Source organism: Moschus berezovskii, chromosome 2 (assembly GCF_049115385.1).
Source record: "Moschus berezovskii isolate FMDL1 chromosome 2, NW_MosBer_1.0, whole genome shotgun sequence".
Lineage (NCBI taxonomy): Eukaryota > Metazoa > Chordata > Mammalia > Artiodactyla > Moschidae > Moschus > Moschus berezovskii.
Window position 1 is genome coordinate 121289782 of NC_142461.1, and position 19825 is coordinate 121309606.

The window sequence follows — 19825 nt, forward strand, 5'->3', positions numbered from 1 at the left end:
AATAGCCTCACCAAATGCAGTAGATAATTCTAAAATGATAACAGAGTATCTCTGGTTCTTGAGTTACATGACTCAGTCTCCATTTGAATCTGGTTATGAAAAACATCAGTAGCACTCATAAAATTTCAGGATACAAAATTGATACACATAAATCTGTTGCTTTTCTATACATTAATGATGAACTATCAGAAAGAGAAAGTAAGAAAACAATCCCATATAAAACTGTATCAAAAAGAATAAAATATAATACTTAGGAATAAACTTAACCAAGGAGATGAAAGACTATAAAACACAAGACTGAAAACTATAAAAATAGATGAAGGAAACTGAAGATGCTACAAAGAAATGGAAAGACATAATGTCTCCTTAGGTTGGAAGAATTAATACTATTAAAATATCCATACTACCCAAAGTAATCTACAGATTTAATGCAATCAAAATACTCATGAAATTTTTCATAGAACTAGAACAAATAATCCTAAAATTTATATGAAACCACAAAGACACTGAATTGCTAAAGCAATCTTGAGGGAAAAAAAGAAGAATAAAGCTGGAAATATCATGCTCCTTGACTTTAGACTATATATTACAAAGCTACAGTAATCAAAACAGCATGGCACTAGCACAAAAACAGATAAACAGAACAATGGAACAGAACAGGGAGCCCAGAAATAAACCCACACACCAAGGTCAATTAATCTACAACAATGGGGCTAAGAATATACAGTGGATAAAAGACAGTCTTTTCATTAAGTAGTGCTGGGAAAACTAAACAGCTACATGTAAGGGAATGAGATTAGAACATTTCCTCACACCGTATGCAAAAATAAACCCCAAATGGGTTAAAGACAACCTAAATGTATCACCTGAAACTTTAAAATTCCTGGAAGAGAACATAGAACACTCTTTGACATAAATCATAGCAATATATATATATATACATATATATATATATTTGGATTGGTCTCCTAAGACAAAGGAAACACAAAGCAAAAATAATCAAATTGGGACCTAATTAAACTTAAAAAGTTTTACACAGCAAAGGAGACCATTGACAAAATAAAAAGACAACATACTGAATGAGAGAAAATATTTAGGAATTATATGATTGATAAGAGGTTAATATAAAATGTGTAAACAGCTGATATGTCAATATAAAAAACTGACAATAAATGGGCAAAAGATCTGAATCTACATTCTTTTCCAAAGAAGGCATGCAGATGGCCAACAGACACATGAAAAGGTGCTCAACATCACTAATCATGAGAAATGAAAATCAAAACTACAATGAGCTATTACCTCACACCTGTTAGAACGGCCATCATCAAAAAGGTCACAAATAGCAAATATTGGTGAGAATGTAGAGAAAAGGGAAGCCTTGTGCATTGTCAGTGAGAAAGTAAACTGGTACAACCACTATGAAAAACCGTATGCAGAGTCTTCAGAAAAACTAAAAATGGAACTATCACCTGATCTAGCAATCCCACTGGGCATATCGTCAAAGAAAATGAAAACATTATTTTGAAAACCCTATGTTCACAGCAGTATTCTTTACAATAGCCAAGATATAGAAGCAACCTAAATGTCCATAAACAGCTGAATGAAACAAGAAGATGTGGTGTGTAAACATACATATTATATACTCAGTCATAAAAAGAATGAATTCTGTATTTAAATCAATATGGATGGCCCCAGAGAGTACTATCCTTAGTAAAATAAGTCAGTGAAAGGTAAATACTCTGTTATCACTTACATGTGAAATCTAAAATATTAAGCAAAGGAATGTATACAACAAAACAGAAATAGACTCACATAGACATGGAGGAAAAAACCAGTGGTTACCAGTGGAGAGACACAGGGGGATGGATATGACAGGATATGAGATTGAGAGATACAAGCTACCATGTATAAAACAGATAAGCAACAAAGATATATTGTATAGCACAGGGAAACAAAGTCATGTTTTGTAATAAGTTTAAATCTAGTATAATCTACAAAAAGATTGAATCCTTGTGTTGTATACTTGAAAATAACATAACCTTACTACAACAGTGGCTCAGTGGTAGAATCTGCCTGCAATGCAGGAGATGCAGATTTGATCCCTGGGTTGGGAAGATTCCCTGGAGAAGGGAAGGGCAACCTACTCCAGTCTTCTTGCCTGGGAAATCCCACGGAGGGAGGAGCCTGGTAAGCTACAATCCATAGATGGGGTTGCAAAAGAGTCAAGCATGACTTAGCAACTAAATAACAGGAAAATTTTTTAAAAAGAAAAGGCAAAGCACCAGTAGCAGCACTACTGCTGTGGGCCTGTGTGCCAACATTGCCACCTATTGCTCTTTCCAGGCACAAACCACCACACCTCAAACCAGAGACCAGACATTCTCGAGCCAAGAAACTCTGCAGCCTTGGGTAATCATTGACCCCTTGCAGGACTAAATGGGGCACTCTTACTAATGTGGACAATTAGGTGGTGATCATACTTAACTGAATTTCACAAATTGGAGTTACGTTGGCTTACAGAGTTTGTGCATGTTTTATTCTCCGATATATTCCCTGCATTTAGACCAGTGTATGACACACAGTAGCTGCTCAATAAATATTTATTAAATAAATGAATCCCTAAAGAAAAAGGGTAATTGTTCTCATAAATTTGCCACACTACCTATTTACCAACTTCAATTTAAAAAAATTTTGTGACTTTTCTCTAGTAAATAAGAACATCCCTAGATATGGATAGAATTGGTAGAGAGAGGGACAGATGACAAGAGGAGGAAAGAGGAGGAAAAGAGGTGGTTTCCTGATGATTACAACATAGTAAACCAGATACACATGATAAAGACCTGGATGAGAAAAGAATACATATGACATGGAAAACTTACTAAGAATAGTCCATTCTGCAGATGAGGTTATGACATTCATTCCTTTTTAACAAAATTCAAAAAAGTTAATGATTTTTTAAAATGATTTTAAAAATCATATATTTTGCTTTTTACTGAGCAAAAATGCTCAAGCTGTCACATTCACTAACTGATACCCTACCTATGGCACCAACATTTTTTCACACTGGTAGTTGACACAGATGGAGAAGTCAATGGCAAGCCACTCCAGTACTCTTGCCTGGAAAATCCCATGGATGGAGGAGCCTGGTAGGCTGCAGTCCGTGGGGTCGCTAAGGGTCAGACATGACTGAGCGACTTCACTTTCACTTTTCACTTTCACACATTGGAGAAGGAAATGGCAACCCACTCCAGTGTTCTTGCCTGGAGAATCCCAGGGAGAGGGGAGCCTGGCGGGCTCCCGTCTATGGGGTCACACAGAGTCGGACATGACTGAAGTGACTTAGCAGCAGCAGCAGCAGCAGCAGCAGTTGACACAGAAATTAAAGAATATTGGCTTAGCTTTAACAAACTTGGAACAAGAGGTTGCTTGCTAAAAAATGATATCACTTGTCAAGCATGAAACTGGTTTTCAAGATAAAGTGAAAAATGAAAGTGAAAGTTGCTCAGTCCTGTCTGACTCTTCGCAAACCCAAGGACTAATCAGTCCATGGAATTCTCCAGGCCAGAATATTAGTGTGGGTAGCTGTTCCCTTCTCCAGGGGATCTTCCCAACCCAGGGACTGAACCCAGGTCTCCCGCATTGCAGCTGGATTCTTTACGAGCTGAGCCACCAGGGAGGCCAAGTTTCTTCTTTTTTTTAAAGCCCTGACGTCCTGTTTTTTCACAGTGCCAGTATCCAGATTTGCACATGTGGGGCAAATCCCCACTGCTTCTACCCATCTTACTCTGTCAGGAATGCCTGACTCTCGTCCCTCTTTACCTGGGCTATTCTCAGTGTTGGATTTGCAACCTCCAGGGTTAAGGAAATGTCCTCCCCTGAGACAAAGAGCAGGGTTGCTTACTGTTGGCTACAAAACAGCTAATTCCCCAAGGTTAGGATTCTTCCTCTGCAGTGATGCCCTCATTCAGAGGGCCCCATCTGCACTGTCCTTGGAGGAGAAACTGGGATTTGGGGAACTGATATGACCTCTGACACTCTGGTTACTGCTGTGGCTTTGAGTAGTGAAGTCTTTCAAAACTGATTCAGAAGTCACGAGTCTTCTGTGAGCATCCATAAACTGTGGCAAGTAAACACGTTAGCTAAAAAGCCTCAGACTCCTCCTGGCTGTTGGCAGCATGGCTTCATTAAGGATGTGGACAATCAAAAACCCCCGGTGCACTCAAGGCACAATGAAGTGAATTTTCAGAAGGAAAGCTCAATGCTTCAGAGATAAATTGATGATATAAACTGAAAATATAACTTTAATAGTGAAAACAAAACTTTCAGACTAGAAAAAAATATTTTAAGGGATTTCAAAATTATAATAATGTCTTAAATCCAGTGTTTATTTTAACTGGGGTTATTTATGAGTGCTATGCCCAAAATATGGTAAAGGAGTAAGAGTTCTATAAAATTTGGAGGCTCTACAATATAAATCAGAAAGAAAAATACCATTTACGAGTCTTGAGAAGAGTTTCTTTAATTTAAGTGGATTTCCTCACTGTATCACTTCATCTTAGTAGCTTGGGCCTAGCACGAGCCTGTGCTCAGTGCTGTCCGAATCCTTGTGACCCTATAGCCAGGCTCCTCTGTCCAGGGATTTTCCAGGCAAGAATACTGCAGTGGGTTGCTGTTTCCTACTCCAGGGTATCTTCCCAACCCAGGGATCAAACCCACGTCTTTTGCCTCCTGCATTTGCAGGCGGATTATTTATCACTGTGCCACCTGGGGAGCTCATGCATTATTTAACCATTTATTGCTTATTAATAATATGGTAGATAATTCATTTCAAGAATCATGATTTAAATGTCCACTTTCTAAATTCTAGGTTCTATTTTTGCTGAGGTAAAAGTTTCCATCATCTTTCAAGCTGAATTCTTAGATCTGGAGTTGGAGATTATTTTCCTGATACTTTGAGAAGGGAGAATGAATTCTACACTTTTCTAAGTACCACTTGGCTATAGAGAATTCTGTAGTATGGATAAGTCCCAATTGAACTAATTATAACTTGAATGCTGTGGCATTCAAATGATGAAATGGGATCTAGAAGTCAAGTCTTTGGGGTTAAGAAATAGGATTTGTTAGGATTTGACCTGAATTACTGTATGAGCTTGAGAAAGTAACCACTCTGTTCTTCAATTATTTAAAAATTACTATCGCAAAAGATATTATTCCTTCTTATTCAAGACCCAGGACTAAGGTAAGATGAAAAATTTGCCTGTCAAGTTACCAGATAATGAGAGCAGAGAAAGCAAGAGTAAGACAGTGAGAATGAGGCAGAGAAACTCTACTGTTTGCAGGACTACAAAGCACAGGGCTTGTGCTGAAACTTTGTTTCACTGTAGCCCAATGTTCTATAATTCTTTTCCTTAGAAACAGCATTAATTAACTGGAAGATGACCAACTCATTTTGTAGAATAAGAGTATAATTTGTAGAATAATAAATTTAAAAATCTCCTATTCAAAAATAGGACTGTTGAAAAGAAGTTAAACCAGCACTCATCATTTACTTGGCTCAACAACTCCAGAAAATATGTCTGTTTCTTCTCTTGAAACAAAGAAATCCGAGACAGCAAAAGAGACACAGATGTATAGAACAGTCTTTGGGACTCTGTGGGAGAGGGTGAGGGTGGGATGGTTTCTGAGAATGGCATTGAAACATGTGTATTATCATATGTGAAACGAATCGCCAGTTCAGGGTCAATGCATGTTACAGGATGCTCGGGGCTGGTATGCGGGGATGACCCAGAGGGAGGATAAGGGGAGGAGGGAGGTGGGAGGGGGGTTCGGGAGGGGGAACTCATGTACACCCGGGGCGGATTCATGTCAATGTATGGCAAACAACTAATATAATATTGTAAGATAATTAGCCTCCAATAAAAATTTTAAAAAAAGAAGAGAAAAAAAAAAAACAAAGAAATCCAAAGCGACAAATAATTTGACAAATATTTCTTTAACATGTTGTCCCTACCATAATCCTAGTACCTCTATTTTGGAACTTTACTATGAATGCTTTCCATGTTTCCTACTAGTAAACAAACTTAAAATCAGTAACAATTTTCATATCTACCAGGACATTGTATTCAGATTGTTAATGTCATGACCTTAAATCACAATATATCTAGCTTTTAGGGGTTCCGCATTCATTTCCTGCCATACTGACCAGTTTTAAAAACAACAGTGAAATTTAACGTATTAATTCCAATAAGACAATTTGAAGGTGTGTGTTCAACTGAGAAAGGCAGAAAATTTTTCAAAAAATATTGCCATCCTCAGATACTTAAGTGACATGAGCACATGAACATTACCCCTCAGAGCCACCAGCTACAATCAATTTTAAATGAATCAAACAGGAGAAACGGTATTTCTTCCACTCAAAAAGGCCTGGAAAGAATCTAAGACAATATTTTCCTTTGGCTAATTTACAAAGGAGCAGAGGATAAATTAGGACTTTGGGATTAACATATATACACTATTATATACAAAACAGATAACTAATAAGGACCTACTGTATAGCATAAGTAATTATACTCAGTATTTTTTAATAATCTCTAAGGGAAAAGAATCTGAAAAAAAAGATATATATGTATGTATAACTGAATCACTTTGCTGTACAACTGAAAGTAACCCAGCACTGAAAATCAACTAGACTCCAATCTAAGACAAACCAAGGCAGGGCAGTCAAGCAGAACTCTATGATTTGCATGCCAAAAGCCTGCAATATTTGTGTATCACTATGTAATAAATGAACGAGGATTTTAAAAATGGGAAGGCTTTTTTGTTAAAAGTTTCAGGGTTTTATGTTTTTAACCTTGATATATTTTATAATTCCCTTCCTCCAGGAGAATCACGGCCAAGTTGGCACACAGGTGTCCACTTCAAACAGACCAGTGACAGCACTAAGGTAGAATTCTCCCTGATCTTTTTAAGGGACTCTTTACCTGTTAAAGCGTAGCGTCTCTTAGTTTTAGTCACGGGGGGAATATATTTTAAATGCTCCTTTTTGCTGCTGTCAATGCTGAAACCCTATGTGGCCCCAAGACTTCTGTGACGTGCACCAGCCTGTTGGCGTAACAGGTCTCATACTGGTTTGCTCTGATGACCTGAAACGACCAACTTCTCACACTCACCTTGTTTGCGCTGTTAAAAAACTCATTTGCCTTTTTTAACCAGCTTTTCCTTTCCACCATGAGCTGACCGAACTCCTCTTGAAGCTGATTCAGTTTCTGGTTAGAGAGCTGTAGGTGTTCATTCTCCACACACTCCTTGGATAGGAGAAGCCGCAGCGCCTCACTCTTCAGCGTCTCGACCACAGCATTCCATTCCTACAAGAGATCACTCTTCAGTTGCTTTCACACAGAAAATAAACGGCAATCTTGGGTAAGGCCCAGAGGACAGCGAGATGTGTTGAATGTATAAGAAACTTGTCATTATTTTCAGATCATAAAGCAGTGAAGGCTGCATTCTAAGTTTGAGTACCACGACATGGTAGGTTAAAAAGAGACACAGAAAAGAGGTTAAAAAAAAGAAGAGGGCTGTTGATAGCAGGAAGGGGCAGGTCAACTGAGATGTGTGATTGATGGAGGGTCTGGTTGCCCTGAATTCAGGTCACCTGCCGTTTCCCTTAACACTATCTGAAAATATACCCCAAATACGGTCATTTTTTGGTATACCAGCATTTTTCAATCTCTAACTCATTTTTACCTTTTATTCACTTAAGTAGTATAAGGACCTCTCTCTCCCACAATTCAGTCTCCTTGGCAATGTGGGCAAATATGTACAAGAAAGGAAGGGAAATCTCATAATTTATGGCTATTGTTTGTGCATCTGCCTACACTTAGAACTGAAATGGAGATCTGTTCTTTTCCACAAAGTTAATAGCTGTTATTGTGCATGCTGTCTCCTTCCCGACCCTGGCTTCACCTTTCAGTGTTTCATGATCAACGATTTATAAACATTTCAAAAAGCGAAAAGAGGCAGTTCTTTACTTTCTACTGCATGAGGGTGAAAAACACTAAAGGTTAAAACAGTAAGCAGAGAAGAAAGAAAATAAAGAGTTGAAGCACACAAAAATATTAACATTCAATTTATCTGAAGGGAAATTCACATTTCTTGCAAAAGAACTGAAGCCATATCCAGTTTCATAGAATAATGCTTCTCTCCAACATAGGAGTCTCGTCAGTGAATTTTCTGGTACCCAGCTCAGCTGAGACTGAGCTGTAAGAACAGGCTGTTTGCTAAGGCATCAAAAATTAGCATTGAATTTTAAAAACCACAGTCTGACTCTATCCTGGCTAGCTCCACAGTGCAAAATGTCCTGTTAATAAATTACACTTGTTATATTATATCGTATAAAACATAATTTTAGTGCAATTTACCACTATTATTTTCATTCATTTCACATGACAGCTAAATACTGTGTACCCGGGTCCATGCTAGGAATATAAAGAAAAAATAAAATGTAGTTCTTTCCTTTAACAATACATAAACTGCTGTTTTATGTAATTTTACATATACTTACATTATCAAATATATTCAATATATGCTGGTTCTACAAACAGAAATATACATATACAAAATTGTAGTATTTCAAATCACAGTTGGTAGAAGTTGAAAATAGAAATTGTGCATATTATTTTATGGACTCCATAGAACCTTTTCTAATAACGGTGCAAGAGAAAAATATTTTGATCAATGGATGCAAGAATAAGTACTGAAAATTAACAGAATGGCAGTTTTTTGACTACCAATTATAAGCCATGGTTTGTAATAATAATCCTCACAAACTTAGGTTACACACTATTATTTTCCTGGTATTTAAACATGCTCAAAGGAGCATGTTATTCAAGGTTATGTATCCAATAAATGGCAGAACTAGGACTATTCATAGGTCTGCATACAATGCTACATTCCAGGGAAATGAGGGTAAGGACACTTCAGAATCTCCAAATTTCTCAGTGAGTACAAAAGGACCACTCTTAGGTATGAAGATGGGCTACATGAGTTCTCAAAACTCTTCTTCTTTTAAGAGCTATTTGTCCCCACTTAAGGACTGCTAATATGTACCATGACATTATTTTGTAAAGCACTGTAAATATCCCTACCACTTAAAAACAATTATCTTAACCTTATTAGGAAAAGCAAATATTTCTAAAGCAGTCAGCATAATTTCTGAACACATAATAGGCACTCACTAAATATTAGTCCCACTTTTCTTCCCATCAATTTTATCATGGTTCATTAATGCCCTAAAATTTTTCATTATTTATGGGAATTCTTGTTTTCTAGTTCCAAAATAACAATAGTACAGCCTTTCTCCAAATGTTATTGGTCAGTGTTGTGTATTGGTGAATAACATGAGGTAAACAAAATAAAGCAGGTTTCTTTACTGTAACACTTCTCAGTACTTTTACAATGTTAACTTGCATTGCCCATCAACAAAAATTGGATTAAAGATTTACTGAGCATGGCCTCGCCCATCAGAACAAGACCCAGTTTCCCCCTCAGTCAGTCTCTCCTATCAGGAAACTTCCATAAGACTCTTATCCTTCTCCATCAGAGGGCAGCCAAAATGAGAAGCACAATCATAGAAAACTAACCAATCTGATCACATGGACCACACCTTGTCTAACTCAATCAAACTATGAGCCATGCCATGTAGGGCCACCCAAGATGGATGGGCCATGGTGGAGAGTTCTAACAAAACGTTGTCCACTATAGAAGGGAATGACTAACCACTTCAGTAGTCTTGCCTTGAGAACTCCATGAACAAGAATGAAGAGGCAAAAAGATAGGACACTGAAAGATGAACTCCCCAGGTCAGGAGGTGCCCAATATGCTACTGGAGATCAGTGGAGAAATAACTTCAAAAAGAAGGTAGAGACAGAGTCAAAGCAAAAACAAAACCCAGTTGTGGATAGGACTGGTGATGGAAGTAAAATCCAATGCTGTAAAGAGCAATATTGCATAGGAACTTGGATGTTAGGTCCAAGAATCAAGGCAAACTGGAAGTGGTCAAACAGGAGATGGCAAGCCTGAACGTCAACATTTTAGGAATCAGCGAACTAAAATGGACTGGAATGGGTGAAATTAACTCAGATGACCATTACATCTACCACTGTGGGCAAGGATCCCTTAGAAGAAATGAAGTTACCATCAGAGTCAATAAGAGTCTGAAATGCAGTACTTGGATGCAATCTCAAAAACAATACAATGATCTCTGTTCGTTTCCAAGGCAATCCATTCAATATCACAGTAATCCAAGTTATTGCCCTGAGCAGTAATGCTGAAGAAGCTGAAGTTGAATGGTTTTATGAAGACCTATAAGACCTTCTAGAACTAACACCCAAAAAAGATGTTCTTTTCATTATAGGGGACTGGAATGCAAAAGTAGGAAGTCAAGAAACACCTGGAGTAACAGGCAAATTTGGCCTTGGAGCACTGAATGAAGCAGGGCAAAGGCTAACAGAGTTTTGCCAAGAGAATGCACTGGTCATAGCAAACACCCTCTTCCAACAACACAGGAGAAGACTCTACACATGGACATCACCAGATGGTCAACACCGAAATCAGATTGATTGTTTTCTTTGCAGCCAAATAGGGAGAAGCTCTATATATTCAGCAAAATAAGACCAGGAGCTGACTGTGGCTCAGATCATGAACTTCTTATTGCCAAATTCAGACTTAAACTGAAGAAAGTAGGGAAAGTCACTAGACCATTCAGGTATGACCTAAATCAAATCCCTTACAATTATACAGTATGGGTTAGTCACTCGGTTGTACCCAACTCTTTGCGACCCCATGGACTCCAGCCCTCCAGGTTCCTCTGTCCTTGGGATTTTCCAGGCAAGAGTGCTGGAGTGGGTTGCCATTTCCTTCTCCAGGGGATCTTCCTCACCCAGGGATGAAACCCAGGTCTCCTGCACTGCAGGCAGATTCTTTACCAACTGAGCTACAAGGGAAGTGATTATACAGTGGAAGTGACAAATAGATTCAAGGAATTAGATCTGATAGATAGTGCCTGGAGAGCTATGGACAGAAGTTTGTGACATTGTACAGGAGGTAGGGATCAAGACCATCCCCAAGAAAAAGAAATACAAAAAAGCAAAATGGCTGTCTGGGGAGGCCTTAGAAATAGCTGTGAAAAGAAGAGAAGTGAAAAGCAGAGGAGAAAAGGAAAAATATAAGCATCTGAATGCAGAGTTCCAAAGAATAGCAAGGAGAGAAAAGAAAGCCTTCCTCAGCGATCAATGCAAAGAATTGGAGGAAAACAATAGAATGGGAAAGACTAGAGATCTCTTCAAGAAAATTAGGGATACCAAGGGAATATTTCATGCAAAGATCAGCTTAATAAAGGACAAAAATGGTATGGGCCTAACAGAAGCAGAAGATAATAAGAAGAAGTGGCAAGAATACACAGAAGAACTATACAAAAAAGATCTTCATGACCCAGATAATCACGATGGTGTGATCACTCACCCATAGCCAAACATTCTGGAATGTGAAGTCAAGTGGGCCTTAGGAAGCATCATTATGAACAAAGATAGTGGAGGTGATGAAATTCCAGTTGAGCTATTTCAAATCCTAAAAGATGATGCTGTGAAAGATCTGCACTCAATATGTCAACAAATTTGGAAAACTCAGCAGTGGCCACAGGACAGGAAAAGGTCACTTTTCATTCCAATCCCTAAGAAAGGCAATGCCAAAGAATACTCAAACTACCACACAATTGTACTCATCTCACAGGCTAGCAAAGTAATGCTCAAAATTCTCCAAGCCAGGCTTCAACATGTGAATCATGGACTTCCAGATGTACAAGCTGGATTTAGAAAAGGCAGAGAAACCAGAGATCAAATTGCCAACATCCGCTGGATCATCAAAAAAGCAAGAGAGTTCCAGAAAAACATATACTTCTGCTTTATTGACTATGCCAAAGCCTTTGACTGTGTGGATCACAACAAACTGTGGAAAATTATTAAAGAGATGTGGAATGCCAGACCACCTGACCTGCCTTTTGAGAAATCTGTATGCAGGTCAGGAAGCAACAGGTAGAATGAGACATGGAACTACAGACTGGTTCCAAATTGGGAAAGAAGTACATCAAGGCTGTGCATTGTCATCCTGCTTATTTAACTTACTTGTAGAGTACATCATGAAAAATGCTGGACTGGATGAATCACAAGCTGGAATCAAGATTGCCAGGAGAAATATCAATAACCTCAGATATGCAGATGACACCACCCTTATGGCAGAAAGCAAAGAAGAACTAAAGAGCTCTAGATGAAAGTGAAAGAGAAGAGTGTAAAGTTGGCTTAAAACTCAACATTCAGAAAACTAAGATCATGGCATCTGGTTCCATCACTTTTTGGCAAATAGATGGGGAAATAATGGAAACAGTGACAGACTCTATTTTTTGGGCTCCAAAATCACTGCAGATGTTGACTGCAGCCATGAAATTAAAATATGTTTGCTCCTTGAAAGAAAAGTTATGACCAAAAAAGAAAGTATATTAAAAGAACAGAGACGTTACTTTTCCAACAAAGGTCCATCTAGTCAAAGCTGTGGCTTTTCTAGTAGTCATGTATGGATGTGAGAGCTGGACCATAAAGAAAGCTGAGCACTGAAGAATCGATGTTTTTGAACTATGGTGTTGGAGAAGACTCTTGAGAGTCCCTTGGATGGCATGGAGATCCAACCAGTCCATTTAGAGGAAATCAGTCCTGAATATTCATTGGAAGGACTGATGCTGAAGCTGAAGCTCCAATACTTCGGCCACCTGATGCGAAGAACTGACTCATTGCAAAGAAATGATTCATTGGAAAATGCTTGGAAAGACTGAAGGCAGGAGGAGAAGGGGATGACAGAGGATGAGATGGTTGGATGGCATCACTGACTCAATGGACATGAATTTGAGTAAGCTCTGGGAGTTGTTGATGGACAGGGGAGCCTGGCGTACTACAGTCCATGGACTTGCAAACAGTCGGACACGACTGAGCAACTGAACTGAACTGAACATGCATTGAGGGTCCTAGAGTAAAATGTGGTGTGAAACACTTTCAGTGGTCGATGCTCCAGTTGGAACAATGTTGAGAAACACTGTAGTTGTGGCTAAAAGCAGCTGAACCAGCTATGGGTTCACTTGCTCTCATAAATCTTTGTTTCTTTTTTTGTTTTATCCTAATTCCTCCTGCTACTAAATAATCCCATTTCCTATCTTTGGACCCATTCTTTCATTTTCTGTCTGTTAAGATCTATGGGACATTCATCCTCAATGAACTCAAGTAAGAACTTCTTAATATATGAAGATATAATTCTTTCAAAAAATTGGCATTGACTAAAATCATCTGTCCTCATTACAGAAGGACCACTTAATGAATATGGAGAAGCTGATGGAGGCCCAGAGAAAAAGAGGGAAGGAAAGTGGAGAGGAGGTTAGGATATGGAGTGATAGGTTATAGCCATTACATGCTCAGCCTGCTGTTGGTATCTTAACTGTTTGCAAGCGAGTGGGCTTGGTTCTTCTTGCTGTATGCTGCTGCTGCTGCTGCTAAGTCACTTCAGTCGTGTCCGACTCTGTGCGACCCCATGGACGGCAGCCCACCAGGCTCTGCCATCCCTGGGATTCTCCAGGCAAGAACACTGGAGTGGGTCGCCATTTCCTTCTCCAACGTGTGAAAGTGAAAAGTGAAAGTGAAGTTGCTCAGTCTTGTCCGACTAGTAGCGACCCCATGGACTGTAGCCCACCAGGCTCCTCTGTCCATGGGATTTTCTAGGCAAGAGTACTGGAGTGGCTTGCCATTGCTGTATGCTAATACTGTGCTAAATGCTTTACATGCTGTATCTGTGTATCTCTGCCATACCCCAACAAGGTAGAAACTACTACTCCCACCATTTTACAGATGGAGTAACTGAGGCTCAGAAGGATTTAGAACTTGCCCAAGGTCAACACTAGTAAGTGAAAGAAAGAAAGAAAGTTGCTCAGTCATGTCTGACTTTTTGTGACCCCATGGACCTTGGAATTCTCCAGGCCAGAATACTGGAACCCTGGTCTCCTGCATTGCAGGTGGATTGTTTACCAGCTGAGCCATAAGGGAAGCCCAGTAAGTGAAAGAGCCATGACTTCCCTGGTGGCTCAGAGGTTAAAGTGTCTGACCGCAATGTGCGAGACCTGGGTTCAATCCCTGGGTCAGGAAGATCCCCTGGAGAAGGAAATGGCAACTCACTCCAGGATTCTTGCCTGGAGAATCCCACAGACAGAGAAGCCTGGTGGGCTACAGTCCATGGAGTCGCAAAGAGTCGGACACGACTGAGCGACTTCACTCACTTAGCTTGACTCTAGAACCTGCTTTCTCAACCAGTATCCAGGCTTCAGCTCTGCAGAGAGGTGACAAACAGTGCTTTTGACAGCACAAAAAGATTTAATACATTAACGTAGAATTTCAGAGGTGAAACCTCCATAAGGTCTGGATAAGACCTTGAAACTGATAACAGTCCTTATATGACCCTGGGATCTTCTGATTTGCAATCAGAAGGCTTATTATTTCTAAATAAATAAATATATAACTGAGAATTTATAGTCAGACTCAAGCTATATTTTGCTTAGCAACTGAACCAAAATAATAAAGCTCTTCTCTATGAATAAGAAGAGAAATACCTGTTCTCTAACAGAGTTCATAAATCTGCCTTTAGTATAAATTTTGCAAACAACATTAAAGAGAGACTTCTGGAACAGAGCCAAGTCTTTGAAACCCCACTTTAACTTTGTGCTTCATAATGTGTGGGCTCTGACCTTTCAAGGAAACTGTCAAGGACCATTTTGTGCCTTCTATCTTTTCTTATTCTCTATCCCCAGTCTTCTTAATTACATTTTCACATGAACTCTACAGCAGTAAATGAAGCCAGGTTCACTCAATATTTCTATTCAATCTTCTCAGAAAATTGGTTCTGTTTTCTTTGGGCAATCTATAGGCAGTTTCTTATGTGCTTCCATACCATTCTGATAATGTATTTCCCCAGCCATTTTTCTTCTTTTTTTTTTTTTATTTTCAAGACAAAACTTTCCGGAGTCATCTGAATCCATCACACTATTTTAAAACTTAGTTATCCCTGTTTGTTTAGTCTGGAGGAGCCCAGTGGAGAATACTGTCATCCATTTTTTCTAAGCCAGTGCTGCCTGCCTGAGAAGTGTTAAACTTCTGACTGGGTTTCAGTCACTTTGCAATAAAATATTTCCAGTACTTGTCCCCACCAGCAGAAAGTCAAAGCCTGCCATTTCCGTGGCTTTTCAGTTTGACAGATGGATGTGCATATCTGTATGGCACTCTGTGTTCCTGGGTTCAGGGTGTCTCCACAGGTCACTCCATTATTTTCCTTTTTCACTCACAGTAGTAACCCTTTTAAACTGTACCTTTCAGTATTCCATTTGCTGAGGAAATTGAGCTTCTCCTGGATCTCTTGATTGAAAGGGTACTTTTAAGAGGATTAGTGCTGATAGACAAGAAAGCAAAAATGATTTCTTCTCCCCCCTCTTTTAACGGTCCCAGGTTAGCTTTTCAAATAAAATTATGGATTTGTATAAAAACTATCCAGCCAATTTTAAAAGTAAAATATGAGCCACTCCAATGGAACAGAAACAATACACTCACAATATGTTTAGTAAGCTATTCTTCACATGAAAGCTTCCCTGATGAAGTGGATGGGGTGAGTTTAAATGACCCAACACCATGTGGTAAATTATTTTCATAATTTTGGCTTTAGAATGTAACTTTTAAGTGGGAGAAAAGGGACAAAAAACAATAGGGACCATTTCTGTAAATGACTAGGAAACTCTCAGTTCTGGAGACGACTGGCCCACATCACACACGTCTGGCAGAAGCATGTATCCAGCTCATGTGTAGCTCCCGCAGCAGGGCCACCTCGGAGGGCATCTCATTCGATACAGCTCACTTCTCATCAGTTTCTACGTCTACAGTCCCATTTGGTTCAGCATCGACTAACATCAAATCACAGAATTTTACATGATTGCATTAACAGATGGGACCAACAGAATAAACCTGGCAATTTTAATCAGAGAAAATTTGAAAGTGTTTTGAGCAGGAAATTTTTTTGGAAGAAATGTTTACATTTTTGGAGAGCGGCAGTGAGCCCTTGAAAAGCTGAAAGTCTCTGATCGTGCTGAGCTGGATTGCAAACAGGGTCAACGTTTCTTCTCATGCCTCTTTTCCTGGGCATCTGTAGCCGGCCTATACAAAAGCAAGGGTCACCTTGCTCTTGGATGAGTACCGAGTTCAGTGTCCACAGACCATCTGAACTCTGCCCTCACTGTGGTACATTTCAGCAAAGACACAGACAGACTGCAAAAGGGAAGCTGTGATTTTGTGTATCACCTAGAGACAAAAAGAAGCACAGTGTTTCACTTCCCAGCCCTAAGGCAGAAATCATAGCTATTGATTCAAGGAGAGACTGCGGGTAAGAGAGGAGAAATGGAAATACACATTTTATTCCAAACTTAGTAAGTGGTCTCCAGCAGAGCATTTTGCTTTCCTGAGCCTTACTTCCCTGCTGTGCAAAAACAACCGCCACCATTTCATACATGTTTCTGCTTCTCTAGTGAATCATCTATAAATTCAATGAATTCAATGGTGAATTGGCTGTGCTTCAAATTCCTGGATTTCAGGTCCTATTAAATTTTGGGTTTTTAGCTATATTTTCCATAATTATCTTACCAGGATTAGGACTGACAGTCTACAGCAGAAATGACAGATGTCATCAAAGTCATCTTTGAATAATAGTTGCTGCTTTCTTTTTTCTCAGTCCATTCAAATATTTCAAAAAATGCAAGGAAAAAAAAAAACCATTGCTTGGAAGTTTCTTGTTTCCTTTATTCTGTTCAGTGCTTGGCCACCAAGTGGAGCCTGTGGTTCTGCTACACAGATCAGGGTGCTTGTTGCTAAGACTGAAGCAAAAGGATGTGTGGCAGAATACATTTCTTAAATCAAATAAAATCAAAACAAATTACACTCATAAGCAAAATCTTCAAAATAACATTTGGAGCAGAAAGACATTTACTTCTTCTTCCTTGGTTCAACACAGTTTTTAGATAAAAATTTAATTACACGGGAAGTCGGGAAGAAATTGTCCCAAGATTTGTGTTGTCTGAGAATCATTATTTTTTCTTTAGTGTCTTGTCCTTGTTTTTCTTAGATTTTTGTTCCTCTTAATCACATTTTCTTCCAGTTGATTAAGTAAGGAGCAGAGCTAGATTGGGGGGTATTGATATTTCCATTTTTTAAATCAAAATTAACAAAGTCTAGCTGGCCAAATTGTTTTCATCTAACACAATTTGCCTACAATCAGAGTGTGCCACTGGCCGACGAGGTGATTTCAGTTTATATTAATGTCTTCAAAAGACTTACTTTTTAATTTTCTAGAGAATCTGTTGGAGATATCTTCAGAATCTCAATATACAAATCAACTATGGGGAGAATTATTAGGTTTTGATGTTCGCTTCTTATGAAGATATTCCTAAATCGGATAGATTAAGCTGGGAAGGGGGAATCCATACATTTTACCCACAAGGAACATCACATATAGATTAGAAAGAACAATGACTCTTAGTTGCAGTGAACAAGATCAATATAAGAAAGAAAATTACATTCCTATATAGCAACAATAGATAATTATCCTTTCTAATAGAGATCCCATTTATAAAAGCAATAAAAATTACGAGGCAGCCATTTGTTCAAATATGTATTTGGTAGGCCTATTCTATGCCAATAATTCTTCTAAATACTTCGTCAAGGCCAGTGAATTAAGCAGTGTGGTAAGAGGGGAGCTCCAGTGCTTGCAATGGTGGTGGTGTACCATGTGGTTTTTTTGTCTATAACCGATAAACATGATAAATCAGTGCCTTGTCCAGTCAGTCTGAAGATGATCACACTGTGGAATAAAGACACGGAGAGCAGGTTAGGGGACTGACAGGTGCGATGAAGAGCAGGAGCTGTGTGCAGTGTTAAATACGGTGGTCAGGGTAGGCCTTTTCAAGTAGCGAGACCCAGCAAAGACAGGCAGAAGTGAGGGGATGAGCCAAGAGAGTCTCTGGGGAAACAATTTTCCAGGTGGAGGGCACAGCTGGAGGCTTTCAGGTGTGTCTTCCTGCTGCGTTGGAGAAACAGCAAAGAGACAGGGTGATAGAGCTGAGCCCCCATGGAGCAAGCAGGAAGAGAAGCACAGTGTGTGCTGGGTGGGGGGATCCACAGGCAGGGGCCTGGAAACACTGAAAGCTTTTATTCTGAGAAAAGTTGAAGCTGTTGGAAGCCTTGGCGCTTAGGATCTGATTTAATTGAAAAATAAAAGCACAGGGCTGTCATTTGAGAATCTTTGCAGGTTGAAGGGTGCAAGGAGGCATGCACAGTGATTCCTGAGGAAGCTACTACAATTAGCCAGGCAAAGATGAAGGTGGGTCAATCCCCAGGGCTACAGTGGAGATCACGAGAAATGACAGGCCATTCTAGATCTGCTTGGAGGACATGACCCAGGTGACGTCCTGTGAGTGAGAGGAAGAAACAAGACTCGACCTGAGTGACTGAAAGGACTGAACTGCCTTTAACTGCGATGTACAAAGCTAGACAGGAGACATTTTTGAGTGAGAAGAAGAAAGATTCAGTTTATGATCCTCCCTGGAAACAATATGCTTAAGCTCCTGAAGTCAGTACTCACCACTGACCTTTGGACACACATGTACACACGTGCTCATCGATACACACTCACACAAACTCACATTCCATTAGCAAATACTCTTACAAAGTTCTCCCAAATATATCCTAAGCCTTTTAGACCAAACAGTCTATTCAAAAGGACTGTGAAAAAACAGAGATATCAAGTTGCCTGTAAGCAAAACAAGATCCCAAACCTAAAAAAGCAAGAAGCTAAATACCCAGAAGCTTCAAATACATTTTTAAATATGCAGATGTGTGGGTAACACACACAACCAGTGGTTCTTCCTGTTCTCGGAATGCAGAAGCAAAATGAGTGCAAAAATCAGCTACCATAACGGTTAAGTGATGCCGTACCTCAATCCCAGACAGCAGGAATGGCACAAAGAAATGGTGCAAAACCCTTGACGGATACAACCCATTCAGTTTTCAAAAGTACTGCATAGTGACAGATAACAAGCAATAGGACTTTTTGCGATCAAACAATGTTCATACCGATATAATTTCCCTTTACTGTTTCCCTTTACTTTGCAGATAATTCATCCAGGGTAAGAGGCGCCTAACCCTTTCTGATTATTCCCTAAAAGTCCCCTTGTGAGTTTTTCCTCTAAGTCTTTCTCAGTCTGGGTTCCCAGTTACTTACTGAACATGGTGGTTTGGTCGCTAAGTCGTGTCCAACTCTTGTGACTCCATGAACTGTGGCCCGCCAGGCTCCTCTGTCCATGGGATTCTCCAGGCAAGAATACTGGAGTGGATTGCCATTTCCCTCTCCAGAGAAATCCTCCCCATTCAGGAACTGAACCCTGGCCTCCTGCATTACAGGCAGACTCTTCACCAACTGAGCTATGCTGCTAAGTCACTTCAGTCGTGTCCGACTCTGTGCGACCCCATAGACGGCAGCCCACCAGGCTCCCCCGTCCCTGGGATTCTCCAGGCAAGAACACTGGAGTGGGTTGCCATTTCCTTCTCCAATGTGTGAAAGTGGAAAGTGAAAAGTGAAAGTGAAGTCGCTTAGTCGTGTCCGACCCTTAGCAACCCCACGGACTGCAGCCTACCAGGCTCCTCCATCCATG

The 19825-nt window shown here is 39.6% G+C and overlaps 1 protein-coding gene across 4 annotated transcripts in view; it reads right to left on the minus strand.

Annotated features, from left to right (window-relative positions):
* CCDC141 (coiled-coil domain containing 141) overlaps window positions 1-19825 on the minus strand; it is a 224589-nt gene that overhangs the window by 91686 nt on the left and 113078 nt on the right. For 3 of the 4 annotated variants that reach the window (XM_055397507.2, XM_055397506.2, XM_055397505.2), the window contains exon 7: window positions 7170-7364. The exons of the other annotated variant lie outside the window; for it this stretch is intronic. In XM_055397507.2, coding sequence (XP_055253482.2) covers window positions 7170-7364 — 195 coding nt within the window. The remainder of the gene's footprint in view (window positions 1-7169; window positions 7365-19825) is intronic. 4 annotated transcript variants of the gene reach the window in all.